Source organism: Pristis pectinata, chromosome 6 (genome assembly GCF_009764475.1).
Source record: "Pristis pectinata isolate sPriPec2 chromosome 6, sPriPec2.1.pri, whole genome shotgun sequence".
Taxonomy (NCBI): Eukaryota; Metazoa; Chordata; class Chondrichthyes; order Rhinopristiformes; family Pristidae; genus Pristis; species Pristis pectinata.
In genome coordinates, this window is record NC_067410.1 from 36412731 (window position 1) to 36438740 (window position 26010).

General features: G+C 40.5%; 1 protein-coding gene across 1 annotated transcript in view; it reads right to left on the reverse strand.

Annotated features, from left to right (window-relative positions):
- shq1 (SHQ1, H/ACA ribonucleoprotein assembly factor) overlaps positions 1-26010 on the reverse strand; it is a 114972-nt gene extending 88962 nt beyond the window's left edge. Inside the window, 5 exon segments of the mRNA XM_052018776.1 lie at positions 17-115; positions 118-138; positions 2418-2482; positions 4046-4224; positions 25362-26010. Coding sequence (XP_051874736.1) covers positions 17-115; positions 118-138; positions 2418-2482; positions 4046-4188 — 328 coding nt within the window. The 5' untranslated portion in view covers positions 4189-4224; positions 25362-26010.

Sequence of the window (26010 nt, forward strand, 5' to 3'; positions counted from 1 at the left end):
AAAGAGGAAAAAATACCAAGCTCTTCCACTAGTGGCTTTGCAGATCTTGAACCCCTTGGTGCCAGAAGTGAAGTCAGCATATCCAGTCCCTCAAAATATTCTTCAGGAGTTTCTTTGGAACTTTTATGGTATAAATTCCTGTAAACAAAATCACATACAAGTTAATGAAGATGAATAAATAGTTTTTTGTCATCAAATAATCCAATGAGATTTATCACTGTCATATTAACCAAGCTTCTTGAATCACCAAACTCACCTCAGTGGAGTAAAAAGTTATTTCTTCCTTTAATCAGGATATTAAGTTTCTAATGCCTCTAGCAGTTCTCATCACAATGTCCTCTATTCCAAAAGAGAACAACCTCAACTACTCTCATCCGTCAACATAATCAGAGTTCTTCATCCTGAGGATCATTCCAGTAAAACTCTTCTGCACACTCTAAAGTCTTGACTTTTTCCCCCAAAGTGTGGCATCCGGAATTAGCTACAATTGAGTCAGTGCTTTAAAGGTTCATTATAACCTCCTTGCTCTTGCACCCCATGCCTCTACTTAAGCATAGAAGAACCATAGAACGATACAGCACAAAACAGGCCCTTCGGCCCACCATGTTGTGCCGTCCATCAAACCACCCTCACACTATCTAACCCTTTCCTCCCGCATATCCCTCTATCTCACGTTCCTCCATATGCCTATCCAACAAACTCTTGAACTTGTCCAATGTATCTGCCTCCACCACCACCCCAGGCAGTACATTCCATGCACCAGAGCAAAGAGCCCAAGGTCTTGAATGCCACAGATTAGCTTCTGTGACAGCAGGGATCTCAGCAGGAAACAGAGGTAGGTTACAAATGTTACAGCCTCGACTGCAAACAATGGATTGCTCCAACACATTCTAAAAGAATAGCACTGGAAAAATAGTGGGTACCTACTGCTGCCCAGTGAATTAGCTGGAACACATTAATCCATCCTCCACAGAATATTTTAGGTTGGAGGAATGAATGTCTGATAAAGCAATTGTGGTCTAACTGGGAACACATGATAGGTTTGGGAGAAAGATGTAAGAACTCAGATCATCCCAATTTTTGTACGTCTTACATTGGAACATTACTACCTTAAAGACAATGGGCTTGGAAAAGCTTCAGTTGCTTGTCCATGTTCTTTTCAATCGGTTTTCCAATTTTACTACATTTTCTCTGCCTGCTATCTATTTGACTTTGATCTCTCATTTGAAAATCAAACAGTAAATACAAAGACATCTTGTTTGCCCCCACCTAAGTAGCAACTTCGTGAAAACTTCATTTCAGATCACACCCTGACCCAAATTTTGCAGATAGAATGACAGCAAAATCATCATTAGTCATTGGTGCCTGGAGCATTAAATGCAGAACCTGATGTCAGTGACGTCCTGCTCCTCCATAGAGTGGACCACTAACATTCTCACATACAGAAGTAACAACTCGTCTATGCCATCCGTGATGCCAACCTATGCCAATCCCATTTGCCTGCATTCAGCCTGTATCCCTCTACTCCCTTCCTATCCAAGTACCTGTCCAAATGCCTTATAAAGATTTTTTTTGCTTTTATATCAAAGACTTAGTGAAGTTTATGACAAATACATCAAGAAAGTTAAAAACAATATATTGTGTTACAAAGATGCAGAGTACTTTGTGGCTGATTTTAAGTGCTCTAAAAATATTAACTTTGCAATTCATCATTCCATCATCAAAGAATTATCAAACTACAGAATGAGGAATTCACCAGGTCTACACAAACTCCTAAGAAAGCAATCTCATTCATCTTTGCTTCAAGTGGAACAACCCCAGTTTCTCCACTGTATCCCTGGAAGCATTCCAATGAATCTTTCTTCCATCCTCCTTGTCTACTTTCACATCCTTCCTGAAGAAGGGTGACTGGAATTAAGCATAATACTCCAGATGACACCCAACCAAGGTTTTATACAGGTGCAACATAACTTACCCATTTTTGTACTCTATAATTCCAAAGATCTCAGGATCCAATTGGCTTTAGTCACCACTCCCTCAACAATCCCTGCCACTTCAAATATTGAAGAACATAAACACCCAGGTCCCTCCATTCTTGCACAACCCTTAGAACTGTACCTGATGGCCTATCGCGTCTCTCCTTATTCCTTCTGTGAAAGCAAATGAGTTCACACTTCTCTAAATTAAGTTTCATCTGTTACTTGAATTCCCTTCAGCATACTCATTTCTTCTTGTAAGCTTTAATACCTTCCTCGCTGTTTATCACACGTCTAAGCTTTGTGTCATTACAAATATGGAGATTTTACCCCAAACATCCATGTTTAAGTGTTTAGCAAAGAAAATTGCAAGCTTATAAGCATTTTAAAATATTTTAATAAACACGAAGGCCAATGAAAGTACATATTTAATAGCCATACCTGCATCTGCATTATATGAAGCTGTTTCTCTTCCATCCTCCACTATCTTTCCTGGAAGACTCAATCTGTTTTCAGAAATGAAAAGATGTTTGAAGTTATGAAACTAAAACAATATGCTAACACAATAAGAAATAAAAGGCAAATAGGCTTGCTAATATACTGTTACAAAAATAACACCGTAACAGAAACTACTAGCAGAATTGAGCCAATTCTACAAATCCCATACGTCTGAAAAACTATATCCCAGAGTTTTAAAAGAGGTGGCTCAGACAAGGCAAATGTATTGTTTTGTTGTATTAGAATGGTCCTGAGTATTGAAAAGGTACCAAATGTAATGCTACTGTTCAAGAAAGCAAGCAGAGAACAAGTAAATTAGAAGCATAGCAAAAGGACATTTATAAAATCATAATGCTATTGGACAGAATCAAAATGGATTTATGAAAAGAAAATTATTTGGGAAAAGTGATCAATCTGAAACATCAACTCTGTTTTTTCCCTCTCCACAGATGCTGCCTGACCTGCTGAAAATGGAAAACAACTTTGGTTTGTAAAATGAAATGAACTTTGGTTTGTAAAACTGTTTATCCAGTCCCTCACCTTTTTAAAAATAGTATTCTGCTTTTTCCAGTTGTACTGTTTTTCCCAGTTGTACCTAGCTGTCCATACCACCTGAATGGGGCCAGAATACACCTTAGCCCTCAGCTCAGCAACCTATGGAATGTGCCTGACTCAGTGGTGAGTTCAGCAGAGGAGAGAGGAGTCATTTGTCCAATGCAGTAAATATTCTTCCATCAGCTAGCAGTCAGCACAATCTGGCCTATTCATGATTTCCCTCTCAGCAGATGCCATCTGTCTTGCTGAGTATTTTCAACATTTTGCGATGATATTTTATCAGAAAGAGATTGGAGTGTAACAATAAAGAAGTCTAATGCAGCTAAGTAGAATTACAAATGATAGCACACCTAAGGTACTGTGTACAATATTTGCCTCTTACTCAAGGAAGATTAAATCTGTCTTAGAAGGATTGCAACAAAGTTTCTGGACAAAGTTCTGGTATAAGTGAATTATCCTACCACCGGGCCTGCATTTCCAGAGAGGGAAACTCATTGAAACACAAATTCTCAAAAGGTTTCAGAAGGAATACGTTTCCCCTGGGTGTGGAATCTAGTATTTGGGATTAGTCTCACAATAAAGGGATGGTCATTCAGATCTGACACAACTGGAATTTTTTAGGTTGACCGTTGATGCCCAGAAGTTTAGAATATTCAAGATGTGGATTTTTTTTTTGTTTTTGAATGTCAAGAGACATGGGAATAATATGAGAAGTTAGAGCTGAAGTATTGGTTCACCCAAGATCTTAAAACAAAACTGCTTAAATTGCATCATTTCGTGGCCTCAGAAAACCCACGGCATTTTACAGCCAAGTGGAATCACTACTGTAACATAGAAAATGCAGCTGTTCATTCATGCATGAGAAGATCCGAAAAAGCAGTAACAATACCCTGTAGCCTAAAGACAGATTTGCAGAGCAGGAACAAATGCCTGATTTAGCCTGTTGCTTTTCCTACTTCTAATACTATTTTCTAATTGAAACCAAGTTATATTAACCACATTACTGTTGTACTTACCTTAAGAAGTAAGGCTTGGCATAAAATTTGAAGTCCACTCCATCAATGTACAAGTCAACTTCATTAATTTTTGCATATGGGACATGGATTATAATAGTGAGGAAGTTAGCATCTTGACTTAATTCAAAAGCAGGAGTGATCATGACTATTCCAAATGAATGTGAGAGAAACTGCAAGACCTGCAAGAAACCACACCATAATATTAAATTACAATGAGAGTTGAGCTGCAAAAGAAATGAGCCTTAAGTGAAAAATGAAACAGGTAGTTCATCAATACGAACGTATAATGAAGCATGAAAATGTTCAAGCAAAAACAAATGAAAAAATTACTAAAACTAGGAAACAGAGGATATCAAGTAATCTTCATGTGTCATTTGCTTCAGAGAATTTTCACCTCCGTCTCATTCATAGATTATTTGGTTGAATAATCACTGGAGAGGCAACCACCCAGTGTAAAAACTTAATCTTCGCCAGTAACAATTAGCTGTAACATGTCTAACAAGACAAGTTCAGGCAACGTGTCATGGCTTTATTGTTCCTTGAAGGCTATGTTGGTCACTGCACTGTCCGTGTGGCAGTGAACCATGTTGAGGAAGATATGCTGCTGATCCACAGTCTTTGTGAGAGAAATGAAGTCATTCGGAATGACACTGAAGTAATGCAATTGGTCTTCTCAAAACTTAGCTGTGGAAAAGGGGGAATAAAAGGTCACAAAGCACTGTTTGAAGAACAGCAGTGGGGTAAAACCTAGTCTTTTAGGCCATACTTATCTCTCAACCGAAATCAATGAAATGGACATAAATAATCTCAGTGCAATTTGTGCGTGATGATATCCTCAAACTGATGAAAGGTTTGCTGCATTACATCTGTGAGCTTTGCTGAGAAGAACATAATTAGCTTTGAAGTGCTTTGAGCATTGACATCACGAGAAGTATGATAGAAATTCAAGTTCAATAGATAAGTATAAGGTTCTGTGTACTGGAGGAAAAAAAGAGGAGCCACAAGAGTCCATAAATATATAACCAAATTGGATTATGGTACTAAGGAATCTAGGATCCAGACAAGTAAAAAAATACACATGTAGCGAGAGCAAAAATCAGACATCATTGGGATCCTTCTTCTCCATATCACTGACTACATTGGAACTAATTTGGTGAAAGCACCTTCCATCGCAAAAAATTGTACCACAACCTAAGCCAACAATGTAATTCGCTACATCTGACAATGCAAGTTTAATAAGGCAATTCCTAAAAGAAGCAAAGCATCAAGTTCATTTCAAGGAGAGTAGAGTTGAAAAGTGGAAAGTCACATTGAGCTTATATTGAACCTTGGTTAGATCACACTTGAGTGCTGTAAACTGCTCTAGTCTCTATATGAGAAAATGGATATGAAGGCATTGGAAAAGTAGCATAGAATATTCACCAAATAATACCAGAATTGGGAGGTTTATCAATCAAAAGACTGAATATCAACTAAAATGAGGACCGTCTACAATAGTCAATAAATAATGAAATGTTGAGATGTTAAATAAAAGGCTCAAAGTTTTCAAGGTGTGAAATTACCCAAACGGAAAAGCCTGAGGAACTGAAACTTTTAATTTCAGCCTACAAATGCATTTATCAAAAAAAGGGGGGGGGGTGGGGGGTTCTCTGGAAAAGGGTGGGTGGTGACATGACAAGAGTCTTTAAGAGTCAGCAGGGATATGATAGATCAGAAAATGTTTTCACCTGTAGGGCAGGACGAGAACTTGGGGCCAGAATTAAAAGACAGTTACAAAGACCTCCAATGATAAATTTAGGAGAATCTTACTCAGCCAGACAGTAGCTTGAGTGTAGAATTTCACAAGGATTAGTGGAGATGAATTGTATAAATGCGTTCTATAGATAGATAAACTCACAGGAAGGGGAAAAAAAGGAAGTGTTAATGGACCTTGATGAAGAGTGTTGAGAGAAGGCATGAATGGAGCATAAAGACCACCGTGGACCTCTTTCTACATTGTAAGTACTGTATCTGTTTTTAATCAGATGCTTACGATTTCACCTCTATTAACTGTAAAAGGTCCAAAAATCCATTACTAGATATTAGAAAACTGCTAGGTATTAGCAATCACCCCAAAAAGAGATTGAGTGGTTACTAAATCCCTGCAGGATGCTACATATGTATTATCATTCCCAAAGGCAGGACTGTCAATCAAAATTGCTCTGCAAGAAACCTGCCAAGTACCATTAGGTTTTTGATTAGTGATTAAATCTCAATTGACTGTAACATATCACCTCGAGTTTGCACATCAGATACAGTTCCAAAGGTTTTCTCTGGGGAAAGTGGCTGACTGACAGCTCTCTCATCAGCCAAGAGAATTATCTGATAGGCAGTGAAGTAGATATTTCACCAATATGAAATAAAACAGCAGATGGACCCAAGGTAAGGCATAAATTTTCTGTGACAGATACTGGCCCAGGCTCCGTATCAATAGAAGATTTTTCAAAGAAACACACCTGATCTCTTTTTTGAATACATTACGGAGTCAGAGAATCTGTATACTGATCTTCACAACTGCCAAGTTTTATTATTTCAGTAAACCGGATAAGTAGATTATAACCAAAACCATATTGCCTGACAAAAGGATTCTGGGTATGTGAAAGCTGGAAAGAAGCAAAGTGGCTTGTATCATACGAAGTCAGCAAATTACATTAATGTATCCTGTTTGACCCCAGGCAACACTACCTCACCGTATATTGCAGGTCTAACATCAAACTTCAGCCCAGTAAAAGCAGCCTTTAGCATCAAGTATGAGACCCCATCACTGTCTGGGACAGAAGAGTTTGAGGCTCACGTTTTTTTTGACAGAGTAAACTCAAAGGATAAATAATACTGCTATTGAATTTTGAATTTGATATTTATCTTTCATTCCAGCATCTTGATGTGAAATCCATATCAATCGCAGAAACTGAACACGAGTTCAGTTAAGGCACAAAATGCAAGAAGCCCATGCAACTACCAAAAATAATTTTGTTCCTACAGATCTCTAAAACAAGATTAACAACTTTAATTTGCAAGAAAGTAATTTTACACTCAGTCAACACAAATATAAACTGCAGTTACACCTTAGAGCCTGAGAGGGATTAGGATTTTATGTCCATCAACCAACAATTCACTCTTTTCACTTAGTAATTGTGCTCAAGGCTATTGTATTCGGCTCTGTGGGACAGGATGGGCCTGCGCCTGCTGCAAGCATACAATACTACGTGCCTGACTGGCAGCATGTCAGAATTCATGAGAGGGGGCATCATCACCCTCAACTACAAACAGAAGGGGGAGGAGGAGGACATCAGGGGTTGGGGATCCATTTCACTATTGAATGGGGATTATAAGAACATATCCAAGGCTATTGCCAAGCAGGTCAAGTCTGCTCAGGGACAGGTGATCCACCCAGACCAAACCTGTGCTGTATCTAGCAGGAAAATCTTTGACAGCCCTGTGCTGGAGGGATGGACACTTGCCTGGTTAGTTTGCACCAGGAGGAGGCCTTCAACAGGATATCACACGCATACACGGTGGATGTGCTCTCCATGATGGTTTTGGGGAGGGAATCTGAAATTGGATTCTACTGCTTTACACAGATATCTGTGGTGCAGTTCAAATCATTGGGTGGGAAACAGATAGCTTCCCCATCAAGTCTGGAGTAGGGCAGGGTCACCCACTCTCCCCACTTGTTTGTGTATTGCATGGATTCAGCAAAGGATTCCATCAAATAGGACATGGATGTAAGAGTGATAACATCGGGCCACAAGGGCACTCAGATCAAAGCCTTCCTGTACATGGACATCGGTATTGTCTTCTGTTCAGACCCACAGTCGATCTGAACTGATTGATCAGCATCAGCGACCTGAGTTGGCATGAGGGGCCAGAGCCAACTGCAGGAGGAGTGAGGCTATGCTCTTTGGCAACTCACCCAAATGGTCCTCTATCCCTTTCACTGTCAGGTCTGACTACCCAAAGGTACTGGGTAACTGACTCCGAGGGGTTGAGACATACAACAAATACTGACTGGAGTGGACAAGCAAGTTTAAACAAAAATTGGGACTGTAGAAGCAGTACTCCTTCTCAATAACTGGTAAGAACCTGAAGCGAGGAACTCTCTGCATTGCTGTGCCTGGTGCAGGTGTGGCCCATTCCCCACTCCTCTACCCTGGCATCACCCAAGCCATTTTCCAGTTCATCTGGGAATCCAAGATGGAACAGGTCTGATGAAAGGCCTGGATAGAGTGGATGTTTCCAGTAGTGGGAGAGTCTAGGACTAGCCTCAAAATAGGACGTCCCTTTAGAACAAAGATGAGGAGGAATTTCTTTAGCTAAATGGTGGTGAATCTGTGGAATTCATTGCCACAGGCAGCTGTGGCGGCCAAGTCATTGTGTGTATTTAAAGCAAGGTTGATAGGTTCTTGATTAGTAAGGGCATCAAAGGTTATGGGGGAGAAGGCAGGAGAATAGGGTTGAGAGGGGAAAAAAAAATCAGCGATGATTGAACAGCAGAGCAGACTCAATGGGCCAAATGGCCTAATTCTGCTTCTATCTTATGGATTTGCAAAGCACAAGTCCCTGGGCAGTAGGGGCAAAAACCAAACCATCATCACCCTCACCTTGATGACCACCTTTGTGTGACTGCATCAGATTTGCTTGGAACCTCAGTACGAGGGCACTAAGTGCCACTACATGCTGAAGTGCTACCCATTCCCAGTGTTGCAAAGAATAGGCCTGGCCCCGCTGCTGCACAATATCCCAGTCAGCTGGACATTACTGCACTACCTGTCCTTCATGGAAAAGTTCTTCCAGATAAACACCCATAACCACAAGTCCATTAGGCAGTGGTCAGTCTAGAAATGTCCTGCAAGCTCTGTGGGACCAAGACACAATGGATCCTGTGGGATGGTTCTCTGAGCAGACTGTCCAAATCATCTGGCAGAACCACTAGAACTCACCAACAAACACCAAGGGCCCTCCATCAGATCTTTCCTGTACAGTTAGAACCTCACTCCCAACATATGCTGCCCTTGGGACAGCTGTGATGAGGATGAGATGGTTGCACACCTCTTTGCGGGCTGTATATATGGAAAAAGGGTCTGGAACAGGAATGCAAAGGTGGCTTGTTGTGGTTCATCTCAAGCAGCTGTACAACTCTCCGATCTACGGGCTGTTCCCAGGTACACACCAAGATAGACACCAAGTGTTGCTGGAAGATCAGCAGCAGCTCGGTGAAAGACTCACTTTGGTCTGCCCAAAATTTGTCGGTCTTCCAGTGCAATGAGATGTCCCTAAGGGAATGATGCTGACTGGCACATTCCAGGCTGCAGGACTATGTACTAAGGAGTACACTGAAGCTTGGTGTAGCCAATACAAAGGCTGTGTGGGGAAGGACTGATAAGTTAAGATCTTTATTAGTCACATGTACATCAAAACACAGTGAAATGCTTTTTTATTGTTTAGTATTCTGGGGGGGGGGGGGGGGGGGGGGGCAGCCCGCAAGTGTTGCCATGCTTCCAGCGCCAACATAGCATGCCCACAACTTCCTAACCTGTAGGTCTTTGAAATGTGGGAAGAAACCAGAGCACCTGGAGGAAACCCATGCAGACACAGGGAGATGGTACAAACTCCTTACAGACAGCAGCGGGAATTGAACCTGAGTCGCTGGGTCCTTCTTCCACTGGAAATTGAGGAGCTGTGTCTGGTGTGGAAGCTGCTCAAACAACTGAAGATTGTATCACCCCAGCAGATCATGAGTGGCAATGGTGCTATGTACACAAAACTAACACTACTGATATATAAAACCAATAACACTGTGCATATATAGACTGAATGACACTATGAATGTAAAGAGCCAGGCACTGTTTTTTCTTTTGTACTTGTATATATTATGAATACTTTATTTTTGAAATAAAAAATGCTCATGGTTTTGTCCATTAAGAAATATGCATTATGCAGCAAATACCTCTGCACTTCAGAGACACAAGAGATTCTGCAGATGCTGAAATCTGGAGCAATAGACACACACACAAAATGCTGGAGGAACTCAAGAGGTCAGGCAGCATATATTGTTGCCTCTGCACTTCCTCACTTCTCACATCATCTTCTGGTCCCATTCACATTGAAGCTTGCCTGTAAAACCAATCCATACATTAATTAACATTTGTTCAAAAAATTCCCCATCAGTGAATCACAGTCTATGGGAAAACAAAAGAATTCAAAGTAAATTGTAGCTTTGTGATTTCATTATTCACATTTGGACTGCAGCGGAGGGGAAAACAAATTTCAATAATGTAATTGGCGTTCCCTGCCAGAAATTGTATTCAAAAAGACAAGATCTATCATCACCCATGAATGCCTTTCAAATTAATAAAACTCATTTAAAAGTGTGCCATAACATTTTGGCAAAGTTTTGGTAATTTATATTAATGCAAGAGCTGAGAAGTAAAAATTACAAAAATCTGCCCAGTTTTAGAATGATGTAGTCTTGCACTAGCTTAATAACTAGCCCAAATGGATGATTATTGGTGAATACAGCCATCTTCAGTCTGCACAAGATTCCTACCACAGTTCATCAATCACCATTAGTTTTGTTTTGGATAATTAATAGTAATTATTAAATTGGGCAGAATCATTATCGTACTATTCAAAACACTCGTTCAGCTTTAAACTGAGTCAATCCTGACATTGCAAATTAAACCAATGAATATTCATCATTGCTTCCGTCAGTGTAGCTGCAAAGCAGTGAAGGGAGGATAGCTCTCAGGGCTGGAATATTTCTGAAGTTTTGCTTTTCCATGATTTGCTTCACTGAAGCAACTGAATAATGATTTCCTTGAATAACATTATCTATTTCTTCTGTTCAGATCGAATTTTTAATCTCTGGTGTCAATCGGTTGAGCCAGGATACGAATGAACCAAGCCATGCAAGGTGACTGATGCCAAAGTACTAAAACATGTTTGCACTGTCTAAAATGTAGAGAGCCTGTTCTGTACACACAGAGTAGGCCAATACCCACATTCTTTAGCACACTGAACAAAGGCAATCCACATCTTAAAATTCTGGTCCCAGCAGATCTGAAAAGGCCATCCCTGGTAGGTAGATATTTATCAATTGAAGCCTTCTCTCCTCCTCTCAATATGTCCCAATTTACCGGGGTCAAATGACTAATTGTACAAAAGTAAATCAATCCACTGAAGTCTCAAAATATCAGTGACAAAAATACTGGCAAATTCAATTTGTGACGCTCAGATTTGAACAAAGATTAATGAAAGTAATGGAAATGTTGAGACTGGTGGAATGAGCAGAGGATCATCATAAAAACAGAAAAATCAATGGCCTTATGGCATAAGGTAAGCTCAAAACAATGCTGAATGTCACATAACAACTTTACATCAGCAACCCTACCAGTCCTTTCTCAGCTTGACATAAAATATGCAAACTACAATTCAAAGAAGTTCTCACAGTATTCTGGACAATATTAAATTCCATCACCAGTGAACATCTTAGGATTCCATTTGGTCAGAAACTGAACCGAACTAAAGATTAAATTACGGCTGACACATTCTCATGAGCTGGACTCATCTCCTGAGTTCCAACAGCCTCTCCATTACTTATAGAAATAAAATTGACTTGGATGGGTACAGCTGCATCATACAAAGCTCAAAATTATCCAGGACAAAGCAGTCTTGCATCCTGAGAGGGGAATGATAAGGTTTAGGGAATTTCAGAGCTCAGAAGGCACAACTGAAGAACAAAGGAAGTGGGGCACATGAGAAGGTAGGAGGAGAGCAACACAGAGTTCTCACAGATTTGGTAGAAAGGAGGTGAAAAGATGTCCCGCAATTTTATTCCTGGTGTCGAAATTATATGACTGAGGCACAGAGAGATCAATGCAGGTTGTTGAACGCAGGGTTGACTGAGTGAGTGGATACAGATGCTCGAGTTTTCAGTGAAGGTTGAGTTTGTGCAGGCTGGAACATGGAGGCAAAACAGGAGTACTGCAAAAGATAAATTTGAAATTTAACAGTGATGACGGGTTTAAGAGAAAACGGCTTGAGGTGGGAAAGAGAAGGGCAATATTACAGAACTTCAAGTTGGCAGTCATCATGATGGAGAGCACAAGAGATTAGAAACTGGTGTCAAGGTTAGGTAGGTTGCTTCTTACTGAAAATACTGAACAGGGAGCAGAATGTGTGATGGTGCTGAAGGTCATGATGTTTTGTCTTTGTGTAATTTACAGAAAAACTTCAGCTTCTCCAGAATGGGACAAACAAGGAAGCAAACAATGGAGGCAGTGGATGGGTCAAGAGATTGCAATGTCATGGAACTGAGAATCATGAGTCCGCATGTGGAACCTTCACTCAATAGAACTTTAGCATTCAGTCCTCTGAAGTCAGTGTCAGTGATGACAACCACAAAGTTCTCGATGAAGCAAATATTTTTTTTTCTTGTATATGACGAGACTCATGAATTTGTGAAAGTTGGGCTGAATCACTCTAATTACAATTACTTCCATTCTTAACCTTTTTTTAAAAATGATGAACAGGGAATCACCTTTATGCATTGATAATGAAAGGTACAACATAATTTGAACCCATTACCGGTCAAGCATCTGAAACCTCACAATAAAAGAGCTGCTTTCTGTCAGGATCACTGCACAAATGTCATGCAGAATTTGTCTCAAACAAGGCAGCTTCTTTCTGAACCTCATTTCAAAGCACTTCATCCACAGTGATAGCAGATACCATCTCACTTCTCCTGAGAATCAACCCAATTTCCATCAAGGTGAAAGAGCCGCCCAAGGGCAGCAATTAAGAGACACTGGCAGAGGAGTGACTAGACTGAAAACTAATTACACTTTTCGTTATTTATTCCTGGCTGCAAATGTCTTGCGATTCTAACCAGACTGGCCGGGCTGCAGAGCCTATAGGGAGCTGGTGAAGGGGCTCAAATATTTCAGTTTTATTGGTGGGATGCCAAAAGCTTGGTTTTAACTGGAGAAGCTGCAATGGCATAAACATTTAGCTCACTGAAATTGCAGCAACTGATCACTGAAATATATTCCAGTTGCATCAGCTTTGCTTACAGAATTGTAAACCCAAGCTCTGTAATGTCTTAGCTACATAGTTGAAGACTCATTTTCTTAAAAACCAAATGAAAATAGTTACCTTGATAACAACAATGGTTATTAAGCCATCTGGCTCTTGAGCAAGCACATCAGTCAGCACCACGATCACCAACAACCAGCCATAAAATTCTCTACACCAGAAGATTGTGGAGCTTAGATCATTGCAAGTGTTTAAAGAGGAGGCTCGACCTTCACTGAAAACTCGAGCATCTGTATCCACATTTTGAAAGGTGGGGGAAAATGAAAACTACAGGAACTGGCACAGAAAATGAGTTGAGGCCTGAGCAAATCAGCCATGATCATGTTGAATGGTGGCTTGAGGGACTGGCAGCCTACTCCTGCTCTTATTTTGCAAATCAAAAAAAAACTGCAAATGCTGAAGATGTGAAATAAAAACAGAAAATGCTAGAAACACTCAGCTGGTCAGGCAGCATCTGTGGAAAGAGAAATAATTAACATCTCAGGTCCAGGACACTTCAAGAAGAAAAAAAATCAGAAATCGAGAGGTGATCAAACACAGCTGCTTGAAACAATGCAAGGATTTCATCGGGTAGATTTCCTCTCCTGGGGTTGTTCACAGTGAGGTGGTGTGACCTTAACGTTAGAGTATGGCAAGTTAAAGATGAACTGAATTCTCATTTTCTCGACACAAAATCTTGTAGAAACCTGGAACTGGCATCTTCAAAAAGCTGTGGATATTACGCCAAATGAAACTCAAAGATTTAGATTTGTATTCTAATATGATAAAATCATTCAAAGGAAAATGGAAAGAGGGAGATAAAAGTATTGCTCAAGATATAGATCAAGCATGACTTCAAAGGACATTTTTGAGGCGCTGAATGGTCTTCTATACACATGTTCCTGGAAACCATCTTTTAACTGTTCTGTCCTTTTAGTCATACAGATGTAATTTACAACTTATTCTAAGAACTTGTTTGTATCCAAGGTCAAACTCAGACTTTTTTTTAAAAATATACAGCGCTGACAGCGCGTTTTTTTTGCATATTGGTAACAAGACTCACTTTACTCGGTGGCGAGAAAACTCTACCTCAACAAAATGCTAAATATCTGAGAAAGATTGTTTACTCAGAGTTCACTTTCCTTCAGGCATATTCAGCAGAAGTACAAGCTCCCAGAAAACATCTAAATCTTATTACGTAACATAATGGAGGCAAGTATGCATTTTATTAACAGCAACAGTACTTGGCCTACTGATCTGAAGAAAATTTGCCATCTAACATACAAAACTAAAAATGTCCAACAGGATTGGCAGCATCTGTGGAGAGAGAGAAAAACAGTAAATATTTCAAGTTAAGGATCTTTTATCAGAACTGCAAAAGGTTAGAAATAAAACAAATTTTAAGTTGCAGAGAAATTGGAGAACAAAAGGGGAGGTCAATTACACAGTGGTCAGGAGAGACTAAATGATAAAAGTGGTGGTGTTGTCCATTCCAGAGGATGATAAAGGTCTGTTTGGAGGAGCAGTAAATAGCAAACTATTGAAATCCAAAATGCTAGAACAGGAGAAAGGAAAAAAAATGAATACTAGCAATGTGAAACACCACAGAAATGGTTGATTATCTTGAATTATTGAATTCAGAACTGAGTCCTCAAAGCCATAACGTGCAAACCTTTTCTCAAGTCAACATTCAGCTTCACTAGAATAGCATCAGAGGACAAACACATCGGGGTGGGATTGGCTTGGAAAACTAATATCATCTCATATCTCAAATACATCTTTGGGGTTAACCCAAATTCGCTCAGAGGAAACCTCGACCCCAAGGAGTACCTAGTTCCTTTCTGTCTCCTGGTATAACAAGGTTTTGTATTGCTACCACGGTTAAATATATGCTATGATTCTTGCACTCTTCTAATATTTATTCTCAAGACCAGTCCAGGTGAGCATTTTTATTGACAAGCCCACACATACTTGGAACTAAAAGATGGCATTGCATGTAATGATGGAATTACAAATGGGATGTACAAACGGAAATGCTACTTACTCAGCTCTCTGACAAACTCTATAGTTCAAAGCCACGTCTACAAATCAAGGTTTGTTAAGATTAGCAGAAGGTCAACAGGCATATGCAAGTGGTTCACACAGCTTACATTATTTTCTTACACACACACGCACAGGTATTGTTGGATACAAGTAAAATTTGGACATGGGGAAATCAGTCAAAATCAAAAACCCATTAATCCTTCGGCAAGAACACAGTCTGCTGACTCACTCAAACACAATGGCCAATCAACTGTGCGAAATATCAACTACAAAAAGGGCACACACATACCTGGGTACAAATAGATTGATTGACTTTATCTTGACAATCAAACTATAAATCTCGTATAAAAAGAGCCACAAGAATTATTTGAGAAGCCTGCACAGAAATACAGTTTTCATATTAGATCAGTACACCCACGTTAGACTATTGTTTATTGCCTACAGCTCTGCCTTCAATACAATAATCCCAAGCAAACTTGTCACCAAACTCAGAGACCTAGGACTCAACACCTCCCTCTGTAACTGGATCCTTGACCTCCTGACCAACAGACTGCAATCAGTAACAATAGGCTGCAATACCTCCGGCACAATTATTCTCAACACCGGTGCCCCACAAGGCTGCATCCTCAGCCCTCTACTCTACTCCCTATACACTCATGACTGTGTGGACAGATTCTGCTCTAACTCCATCTACAAGTTTGCAGATGATACCACTGTTGTAGGCCATATCTCAAACAGCGATGAATCAGAGTACAGGAAGGAGATAGAGAGCTTAGTGGAATGGTGTCATGACAATAACCTTGCCCTCAATGTCAACAAAACAAAAGAGCTGGTCATTGACTTCAGGAAAGGAGGCGGTGGACATGCACCTGTCTACATCAATGATTCTGAGGTCAAGAGGGTTGAGAGCTTCAAGTTCCTGGGAGTGAATATCAATAGCCTGTCCCGGTCAAATCACATAGATGCCACAGCCAAGAAAGCTCACCAGCGCCTCTACTTCCTTGGGAGGCTAAAGAAATTCTGTTTGTCCCCTTTGAATCTCACCATCTTTTATCGATGCACCCTAGAAATCATCCTATCTGGATGCATCAAGGCTTGGTAGAGCAACTGCTTTGCCCAGGACTGCAAGAAACTGCAGAGAGTTGTGGATACAGCTCAGCGCATCACAGACACCAGCCTCCCCTCCTTGGACTCTGTCTTTACCTCTCATTGTCTAGGTGAAGCAGCCAGCATAATCAAAGACCCCACCCATCTGGGTCATTCTCTCTTCTTCCATCAGGTAGAAGATACAGGAGCCCAAGGGCATGTACCACCAGACTTAAGGACAGCTTCTGCCCCACTGTGATAAGATCATTGAACGGTTTCCCTTATGCAATGAGGTGGACTGTGACCTCACGATCTATCTTGTTGAGACCTTGCACCTTATTGCACTGCACTTTCTCTGTAGCTGTGACACTTTACTCTGTACTGTTATTGTTTTTACTTGTACTTCATCAATGTAATCTGCACTAACCCAATGTAACTGCACTGTGTAATGAATTGACTTGTATGATCGGTATGCAAGACAAGTTTTTCACTGTACCTCTGTACAAGTGACAATAATAAACCAATACCAGTAACTCGTCAATTTGGTAACATGTACAAGAAAATTTATTGGTCCTCTTTCTGTAAAGAGCAATCCAATTAGCCCCACTTCACTGCCTTTACCCAAAGCACCTGCAGTTTTCTTTTTAAAATTCCCTTTTTCAACTAATTACCCAGTTCTCAAATGAAAGTTACTATTACATTGGCTTCTCCCATCTTTGCTTTGTGCATTGCAGATCACAACATGCTGTGAAGAATAAGTGCTCATCACTCCTCCAGTTCTTTTACAGAGCATCTCAAACCAATGCCCCCTGGCTACCAGCCCTAACCTTTTCTGCTCCAAGAAGATCAATGGTTGTCTGTTAAAATTAAAGTCAGGTTTCAACTAAACTGTCTCATGGTCCATGAGATTCCAAGATCCAACTTGATGAATTTCTGCATATCTACCATTACCCATGAAACTACAATCACAGCAGGGATTACATCAGAGAGAAACAAGGCAAGAAAAAGAAAAAAAGGGAAATAGAATACCTTGGAGCACAAAGTTGTAATTCTGTGATACAGGTTAAATTTCATTTCATGCTGAGCATATTATTTGCACAAACACAGAAATCTGTTTGATATACGTGATTTGCCAATTAAATTTTATCCACATTAAACTGTGCATTTATAAATTCAAACACTCTCCCCCAGCAAGAAAGAGCTACAAACACAATTTTTATTCTTCCTGAAAATAGGCACATCTGGTTTTAAGTAATAATTTCCATCTTCAAAGTTTAAAAACAACTTCAGTTTTCCTTCTCCTGGTGGCACAACATTTTTTGCCCAGATTAATCGCAACAGCCCATCCTTCCCCACCGCCTCAAGTAATTTGTGTGTTTTTAGTTTCTAAACGGTTCTCCTGTCAAATTTCCTTCCAAATCAGTACCTGACTGTTACCCCCAAATAGACTAACCAACATACCATCCTATGATGGTACAATAAAAACCCCATGGAACAGTTTCATATTTCTTAGGACTTTCAAGAATGGACACATGCAGGGAGTTAAATTTGCTGGCTTCTGGAGCGGCACATACAAATGTACATGTCCTAAACACCACAGGGTGAACCTGTGCATATCTATAAACCTCAAGTTATGAATTTTAATTTTAATGATTAAGTGTCTATGATCTTGCTTGCCAACCATCTCCAACCTTGTACCTCCCTATTACAAGTGCAGTACTCTTCCCATCCCCAAATCTTCTCTCCATCCTACAACAGTCAGGCTTTTACAAGCAAAGCTTGCAATTACCATTCAGGCTCAAATTCATTTGCTTCCCTTACAATTTCTTCAATCTTTATGGCTTCTGACACCAGATTGACCTTAATCTTTGTTGTTCTTTGAAACGTTTAGATTTTTTCTTCTAAAAAGGTCAAGAGGACAAAATACAGCTCCTCATCAAATTAAGACAATTGGACAAGCCAAGTACACTACTTTTTTTTTAAAAACTACCAGCTGGGGAAATAAATTATTCCCTCTTGCGTGCAACTAGTTTTCTGAAGATTAAGATGAAGAATCATCAGATCATGTGTGAGGACAGTCAAGTTCTTGAAATTCGAGCCTCAGACTGGTACTTGCTCCTCAAAACTGTATTTGTATTTGATTGCTACTGGAGTTGAATTGGGCTGAGGATCTGTACTTCATTGTCCTGAAAGCAGTGAACTGGGTTATATGCTAGTCAAGAGCAGTTTCTCCCCAAATAAGGTTTCTGTCTTCTGCAAAAGTATTCAAACCATATTAATGCAAGCTGAATGAAAGCAATCAGAAATAGCTGGATGTGTTATCCCAATTGTTAGACAAGAGTCAACCATTCGAAGGTAATGTGTCTATGGACACTTGTGTCAGAGCACCAGGGTCTGCTCACAGGCTGGGGAGCTCCTCCTAGAGTCCTAAATTTGCTCCCTCTGACTCTTTGCCTCATTTTTCAAAGTGATCATATGAAAGAGGGGCTTGGCTCAGTCTACAATGAAAGGTTTTAAAGGACAAGTTTGTATTTATGAAACATGAACAAGCTGGATGAATTAGTGTAGGAGCACTATCCAACAGGTCCATGATGCTGACAGCATTGAGAAATCCACCAGAAGGGCATATACTACAAGAAGCCAAAATGAAATAATCTGAGATGGGGTTAGTCACATAGGAAGCAGATCTGCGAAAACAAATGCAAAGTTGCATCAGACTGTTGTACACGAATCAATGTTTGGTGCTGAACTGCTCAGAAAGGATGTTGCTCCTCTGGCATTACCATTGATTCATACTCAGCTTAATAGCACCAATCCCATTGGCATAATCTTGATAACAAGCTGCTTGAAGAAAACAACTTTCAAATGCATTAATCCCTACCACAGGTGCTCAGGTTACATCAAATTTCTCAAGATGAACTGTTATGTGCTCCCTTGCCTATCAATCTACTGAAAACCTTAACTGGAATACACGTAGGAGAATGATTTGATCTATATTCAAAGTAATCAGACCACAGAAAAGCATACGTAACATTATTCAAACGAAAGCATTTTGTGAAGCTGAAAAATAATGTGGGAAGTGGGAACAGGAGGCTGTAGAGCTCTGAATCCCATAGCTCCTGAAGGAGATTTAACAATCAATGACAAGTGGAGAGCTTTACTCAAATAAAATACAACCCAACCAATACACTCAGCAGCTCCCTTGGAGAGCTCGCAATAACAACTTTTTGACACTGTGCCCATATACAAGCTGATCAATGATGTGGTCTGAGAATTCTTACACTTTAAACCGGGTGCTGAAGCCAACAGACGACACAGGCAACTTTTAAACAATGGCAACACCATTGCACCTCAGCACCTAAAAATAAACAACAGTGGGAAAAGCAGAGACTAACTGCTCCAAAATGACCAGATCAAGCTGTGGCAGGAATTAACTTTCTTCCTTTCAATTCCACATACAAGAGATTAAAAATAATACATCAAGATTCTGGTTTAGTATTAAAGGAGTTCTGCCCTACTGGAGGAAAGCTGAGGCTCCATTTGGTTGCTAACGTAGATAAAGGAATTTCATGCTACCATTTTTAAGCACAGAATTCTCCCATCGTTTTGGTCAATATTCATCCTTCAATCAACATCTGAAACAAACCATCTGATCGTTATAATAATGTAGTTTGCAGGACACAGTCATTGACAACATAGCAGCTACATTTCCCATAATAGTTTCAAGTCTTCAAACATTTACCCATTAATTTAATACTCTCAGAAAGTTGCTCATTCTGAGAAATAGGGTTGTCTTAACAGTATTAAAAATTTTTGGAATATTTTCTCATGAGACTAAGGGGAAAATCCTGACTGACCATGGACATGCTGTGCTGGTCTAGGGGTATGATTCTTGCTGAGGACATCATCTGGCTTGAAGTGCAAGAGGCCCTGGGTTCAAATTTTGAACAAGCTCCTCACTTAAGGGCAGCACAGCGGTGTAGCTGTCCCACAGCTCCATCAATCCTGACCTCTGGTGCTATCTTATATGGAGTTTGAGTGCCCTCCCTGTGACCACATGGGTTTCTCCCCACATCCCAAAGATGTGCAGTTTGGTGGGTCAGTTGGCCACTGCAAGTTGCCCTAGTATACAGCTGAGTGATAGAATCTGGAGGAAGTGGATAGCCCATGGAGAAATGGGTTACAGGAAAATTAGTGGGGGCGGAAATGGGATTGGCCTGAGAGCCAGCATAGAATTAATGGGCCAAAATGACCTGTCAGAATATGAAGTCATGGACATGGTGCACAACAGATGTCTCTCTGCTCCATTAATGAACACACAGCAATAGCAAGGCCCATTGTTTTCTACTTCAAAATATACTTTATTCGGGAAAAATAAATTGGAAATAAATCAAATGATAAAGTTAACATTTTCATAAAAGATCATGTTATTCAATTTTTTTTTAAAAACAGCAAGACATAACCCATCATCATTTATTTACAACCTTAAAACAAATCATCCTCAGAGTTCGAAGATAGATCCCAACTAATTTGGGTGCAACAGCAGGCTGGCTGCATCCAGCTTCACCACATCCCTTAACACATAGTCCTGAACCTAAAAGCACACCAGTTTTCAGCACTCGGTCAAGGTCAGGATCTTGATCTGGAAGACCAGCGAGTTTCATACATGCCAGAGTCTTCCATTGTGTGTTGATGGTTCCCAACAGCAATTGATATTTGTCTCAATAGGTGTTTCTGGGAATAGCCTATACAGTCCTGTGTCATGTAGCTCTCCAGGATGAATCTGGACAAATATCCCTGCTTCTCTTCTCGGACCTTCCTGCCAAAGATGTATTCTCAAAGGAGGTAGGACAACATGGAGTGTGTGGCCAAAGGGTCAATCATACATGAAAGATTTGACAAGAAGGGCTTTTCCCACAACTAACCTTGTTTGAAAGCATTTGGTATTGATGCATTATGCCAAATAACATTGGTAGTCTGCTTGAGTGCCCACCATATCAGATCCACAGACTCCTTTTCCTGCACAGGAAACCAATTAGTTCCCAACTAATAAAATTAGTGAACTCAAAGCTTTAATTAACAGAGGTTTATGATATTACAGCCATCACTGAGACAAGGTTGAAAGATGGACAAGTCAATATCCCATGGTATAGAATCTTCAGGCCAGACAGAGTGGGGTGTAAAAAGACGAGGAGGTATTGCACTCAGTTAAAAATTGCATTACTTCAATATTGAGTGAGGATATCCTAATAGGCTCTGCAAACAAAGCCATATGGGTGGGGATTAGAAACAAAAATGGTCATCACTTTGCTGGGGGTGTATTACAGACCACCAAGCAGTTAATAAGTGATAGAGAAACAGATAAATAGACAGATGCAATAAAAAAAGTTATTGTACAGGATGGATTTCAATTTCCCCAAAGATTAACTGGGATTACCCAGTGTTAAAAGGCTCAGAGGGGGAGGAATTTTTGAGGTGTGTGTCCAGGAGAGCTTTGTGCCACACTATGTTTAGATAGACAAACAAGGGAAGGAGCAGAGAGACACAGAGATTCTGCAGATGCTGGAATCTGAAGCAATACACACAAAATGCTGGAGGAACTCAGCAGGTCGGGCAGCATCTATGGAGAGATATAAACCAGTCGACGTTTTGGGTCGAGGCCCTTCATCAGGACTGGAAAGGAAGAGGGCAAAAGTCAGAATAAGGAGGTCAAGGGGAGGGGCACAAGCTGGCAGGTGATAGAGTCCAGCTGAGAGGGTGGATGAAAGGGAGTGATGCAAGAAGCTGAGAGATAATAGGTAGAAGAGGCAAAGGGCTTAAGGAGGAATCCAGTCAGAGAGGACAGTCCCGACCATGTAATAAAGGGAAGGAGGTGGGGAATAGATGGGCAGGTCATGATGGTGGGGAGGGGTGAGGAGGCCACACGAATCAAGGAAAACAAACGGGGGGGGGGGGGGGAAGACTAGCGAGGGTCAGAGGGGAAGGGTTACTGGAAATTAGAGAAATTAATGAAGGAGCATTACTGGACCACACCTTGGGGATTGTAGCCAGTCAGGTGGAGGGAATGTCAGTGGGGAAGCATTTTGGAGGTAGTGGTTATGGAATAGGATAGGGAGGGTCCAGTAATAAAAAGGTCTTAAGTTTGGGAAAAGCCAATTTCATTAATGCAAGGAAGGTCATTTCAAAGGTATATTGAGAACACCTACTTGCAGGCAAGACTACAGCTGCACAATGGGAAGAACTCAAAGGAGAAATAGCAAGAGTTCAATATGTTCCTTCAAAAAGTAAAAGCCAGATGTAACAAGTATAATGAACCCTTAATGTCAAGGGATATTGAGGGTTGTACAAAGAAAAAAAGGAAGCCCATGACAGGTGTGGGGAACTAGTAATGGGAGATCTGTCAAAAGTACAAAACATGCAGGGACGTGCTTAAAAAGGAAATTAGGAAAACTAAGAGGTCATTTAAAAAAATAAATCACTAGCAGACAGGATTTAAGGTAAATCTGAAGCCACTCTATAGGTACATCTTCGGCAATGAATAAACAGGGGAGGCGTGGGGCCCACTAGGGACAACATGGGCAATCTGTACATGGAGCCAGAAGGCAAAGGCAGATCCTAAATGAATACTTGTCATCAGTATTCACACAGGAAACACCTTGTAGTTGAAGAATTCAGTGAAAGAATAGATGAAAGTCTAGTGCAGATCTCCATAAATAAAGAGGATAGACATGATGCTTAGAGGGTTTAAAGGTGAATTAATCTTCAAGATTGGATGAAATTCAGTCCAGCCTGCAAAAGGAGGGAAGAGATTGTGGGCCAAGAACTAATCCCTGCAGTACTCCACTAGTTACCCACTTACAGTCTGAAAAGAACTCACTTATTCCAACTGCTTTTTTAAAATAATTCAGCTAGTTTTTAAATCCATCATTACACACACTTCCTCCAACATCATAGGCTTTCAACTGATGCACCAGTCTCTTACGTGGCACCTTGTCAAATGCCTTTTGGAAATCTAATATACTACAGTTCCCCTCTATCAACTCTTCCTGTTACATCAAAGAACTTGAGCAAATTGGTCAAACATGATTTACCATTTACAATTGTCATAGGTTTAATTATGTATCAGCTTTCCTAAATAATTAACTATTTCCTCTGATCAACCCGAGCATCTTGTCAATGATAGCTAACTGGCCTGTAATTCATAGCCTACTGATTTTTTTTTGAAGTTTAAGAGTAGTAATACAGTTCTCTAGTTGCTTCATAATTATAACTGAAAATACTATCCTTTAGCCCCCTCTCCAGCATTTTAATGTCTTCATTAATCAGTACTACTACCCACCTTTCTTTACAGAAATGCTTCGCATACAGAAATTAGGTACCCAGCCATGCACTTCTTTATTGAGGTGCATTTTAATTCTGCCATTGTGTTCCCACATAACAACCGTTTGCAATTTACAAACCCTTTTTCAATTAAGGTACTTAAACAAAAGAATTCTAAACCAGTTGTGGTCTTTTGTGCAGTCTCTCCTAGTCTGTTCATGCCAAGTACAGTGCTTCTTCCCAATTGCATTTCTTTGTGCACCTTATTCATTATGTTTATTGCTCCATACTGGTATTCATCTCCTGCCAGTTTAGCTTAAACAATTTTCAACCACACAAGTGAATACCCCTACAAAACCAATACTCCTTGAAGGTGTAAGAAACTAGGGAATTGGTATCCATCAATCTTTTCAGTGAATAGCAATGCAAGGGCTGAGCACAAAGATCTAGAATGACACTCATGTAATATCGGGGTATTGCCGAATTGTCAGAAATGCCATTTTTGTGACAAGAAATTAAACTGGGGCCCCAACTGCCCTCTTGGGCAGATGTTAAACACTTTACTCTGTACTGTTATTGTTTTTACTTGTACTAACTCAATGTAACTGCACTGTGTAATGAATTGACCTGTACGATCAGTATGCAAGACAAGTTTTTCACTGTACCTCAGTACAAGTGACAATAATAAACCAAAGTTAGAAAAGTTACACTATTCCAAGCATAAATAAGCATTGACCCACTTTACAGTGGTGGAACCAAACACTTTTCAAGCCACAAGATCTAATGATCGCCAAAAAATATCATGAAACAACCACTGAATTTTATATACATTCACTACTTAACCTCAAGTAGATCCTTATGTCAACTTGTATTCTATTCTCTTAACTGCTGTCAACTAAAAGTGAATAAAAAATGCCAGCCAACAACAACGCTGGTATTTTTTCTTAAAAGGTTCTTTACAACAAAGAGATAATGGATTATGCAAACGTTAGTTCTGCTGTTACAATAAATGGAAAGCCACAACAGTGAAGTGTCCCCACTTAATTAGCAGTGTGAAGTTTTGTCTCGGAATTTTCCGTTGTCTTCTTCTGAAGACACTGAACACGACGGTACATCTCTCCACACTTCCGACAATAGTTAATATCGCTAGGTTGTCATAAGTCAACACAAGGAACAGCCATATGTATATTTTTGAGTAAGACCCAGAGAAAAGCAGAGAGAACTGAGTACACTGATTATACGTTCTGTCCTATTTCCACATACTGTGCAGCACAACTCTTTTCAACATTAAGCCTCTGCTCGAATTCTCACCCAAGATACACAGAAACTATGGTCTGTTTTTTGTAGTAGTACCCAAATAAACACGATTAAAGATCATCAGAAGCGTTAGATCGGTTTTACTCTCACAGATCCTGCCCGATCTGCTGAACACTTCCAGGATTTTCTGGGATTTTTATTCCATTTCAAATTTCCAGCATCCGCAGCATTTTGCTTTTCTTTGCGACGTTTGAACTGAAAACACGTGAGTGTGGAACTTCATGACTGTTCCACAGTTGTCGGTGAAACACTCTTCTACTCACAACCCACTTGCTGCTTTACACTGGTGGAATCAATAATGCTCGCCTTTTGAAAAGCAGTAATTTCTATTAACTGGAACAATCAATCATACTGCACCAGATCTACATTCGACAGTTCATCTAGTGCTCAGGCAGGACGGCTCGGTCACAACGTGTCAATAACCAGTTAGCAATCTTACTGTAGGCAGCGCGGTTGTTGGCCCGAGTGGGACGGCCGAACGGTCCCGCCCACAGTTCGATTTCCCTTTATTCCCCCGAACGTTCGGCTCCTCAGTGTTCCGCTTCCCTTTGTGCCTCCGAACGTCCGGCTCCTCAGCGTTCCACTTTCCTTTGTCGCTCCGAACGTTCTGCTCCTCGATGTTCCACTTCCGCGGAGTCTCCCACCCGCTACACCGTTGTAACGTGGTTACCCCAGTGCCTCATGGTCTAATGTCTCATGCCTCCAATGAGCCAGTACCAGGCGAAAAGCGACCGCGCCGCCCAGAGGTCCAGAGCTATCGCTGCTCTCGTTCAAAGACGAAGAAAGTGACGTAATGCAGCACAGCGCCTGACATCTCCTCGGCCAAGGCGACAAACGCTTTGCAGGAGCTGGAGGAACGAGCAGGGTTTTGGGGAGTAGTGGTTTATAACGTCCATGTGAAGATCTGTGTATCTCAGTATTGTATTTAAACGCTACTTAAATATCTCACAGTTGTAATGAATCATTAGAGTACAGTTTACAATACTTAACGCAAAACAATAGTGCAAATATATAAAAAAATAAAATATGACACACAGGCGCAAAAGCAGTTTGGCTGTCTAACAGTTCCAGAGACCTGGAATGCTGAC